Raw genomic sequence first — 1,868 nt, forward strand, 5'->3', positions numbered from 1 at the left:
AACATAGAGAACTACAGGAGACACAGAGAACTACAGGAGACACAGAGAACTACAGGAACTCCTGTAGTTCTCTGTGTCTCCTGTAGTTCTCTGTGTCTCCTGTAGTTCTCTATGTTCCTGTAGTTCTCTGTGTCTCCTGTAATTCTCTGTATCTCCTGTAGTTCTCTGTGTCTCCTGTAGTTCTCTATGTTCCTGTAGTTCTCTATGTTCCTGTAGTTCTCTGTGTCTCCTGTAGTTCTCTGTGTCTCCTGTAGTTCTCTGTGTCTCCTGTAGTTCTCTATGTCTCCTGTAGTTCTCTATGTTCCTGTAGTTCTCTGTGTTCCTGTAGTTATCTATGTTCCTGTAATTCTCTGTATCTCCTGTAGTTCTCTGTGTCTCCTGTAGTTCTCTGTGTCTCCTGTAGTTCTCTATGTTCCTGTAGTTCTCTGTGTTCCTGTAGTTCTCTATGGTTTCCTTTAGTTCTCTGTGTCTCCTGTAGTTCTCTGTGTCTCCTGTAGTTCTCTGTGTCTCCTGTAGTTCTCTATGTTCCTGTAGTTCTCTATGTTCCTGTAGTTCTCTATGGTTTCCTTTAGTTCTCTGTGTCTCCTGTAGTTCTGAGTGTCTCCTGTAGTTCTCTATGTTCCTGTAGTTCTCTGTGTCTCCTGTAGTTCTCTATGTTCCTGTAGTTCTCTGTGTCTCCTGTAGTTCTCTATGTTCCTCACCTTGGTCACCAGCATGTCTGTGGCTTCAAAATGTCTCCCGAACATCTTGGGCGCTTCCCCGGGGATCGGCTCGATCTTGATGCAAACCTCCTGACCCTTCTTAGCGCTCTCCACTGATTTGTGGTTCATCTCGATGCTCGTCACGATGCCGATGTCCACAAACTGCAAACAGATATTACAAATAAACAAATATATTTTCCCTGGTTCCCGGCTTGAGCTTCAATCTCAGGATATATTCATATTTGAGAGTCTGACCCCCTTGGCGGGCACGCAGAGCGGCGTCCCCTGCCTCAGGACCCCGGCCTCGATGGTGACGCCCATCACGATGGGATCTCTGGAGTTAAAGATGAACTGAGGGAGCACCTTTACCTTCGCTGGGAACACCGCGATGTTCCTGAGGAAAGCACATGGATTAAGGGTTATAAGTAATAAGTATTTATTGGATTCAAAACAAATCTGTTCATTTTTTTTTTTTTTAAGTAAAGTCAGGATTTTTTAGATTTTCAAATAAAGGTCAGCATTTTTAATATTTTCCAAATAAAGTCAGAACTTTGAGATTTTCAAAATAAAGTCAGAATTGTATGTATGTATATAAACGGTAGTATGAGTCGTACTTGAACTCCTCCTGCTTGGCCTTCTTGTAGTCTTCTCTGTATTTGGTGAAGGCGTCAAACAGGTGATAAATAATTTCTGCAGAAAAGATTCGAACGCCCAGACTGTCGGCCATTTCCTGACTCTCTCTCTCCACCTTCACGTCGAACGCCAGGATCACCGCGTACCTGAGAGCACCACAAACACTGTTATTATACACATTTAAACCAGGATAATCAGGTACCTGAACGCACCACAAACATTGTTATTATACACATTTAAACCAGGATAATCAGGTACCTGAACGCACCAAACACGTATTACACATTTAAACCAGGATAATCAGGTACCTGAACGCATCACAAACACTGTTATTATACCATTTAAACCAGGATAATCAGGTACCTGAACGCACTTCCTGTAGTTCTCTGTGTCTCCTGTAGTTCTCTGTGTCTCCTGTAGTTCTCTATGTTCCTGTAGTTCTCTGTATCTCCTGTAGTTCTCTATGTTCCTGTAGTTCTCTATGTTCCTGTAGTTCTCTGTGTCTCCTGTAGTTCTCTGTGTCTCCTGTAGTTC

The 1,868-nt window shown here is 43.0% G+C and overlaps 1 protein-coding gene across 1 annotated transcript; it reads right to left on the minus strand.

Moving 5' to 3' along the window:
* Positions 1-197: 197 nt before the first annotated feature.
* LOC104941637 (eukaryotic translation initiation factor 5B-like) lies at positions 198-1,542 on the minus strand (the record flags this gene model as incomplete). Its single annotated transcript, XM_010766769.1, has 3 exons — positions 198-863; positions 957-1,095; positions 1,316-1,542. Coding segments are annotated over 3 exons (615 nt in total), but the record flags the coding sequence as incomplete, so codon positions are not given.
* Positions 1,543-1,868: the final 326 nt, after the last annotated feature.

This window comes from Notothenia coriiceps, unplaced genomic scaffold, assembly GCF_000735185.1.
Source record: "Notothenia coriiceps isolate Sejong01 unplaced genomic scaffold, NC01 NC01_scaffold00003570, whole genome shotgun sequence".
Classification (NCBI taxonomy): Eukaryota; Metazoa; Chordata; class Actinopteri; order Perciformes; family Nototheniidae; genus Notothenia; species Notothenia coriiceps.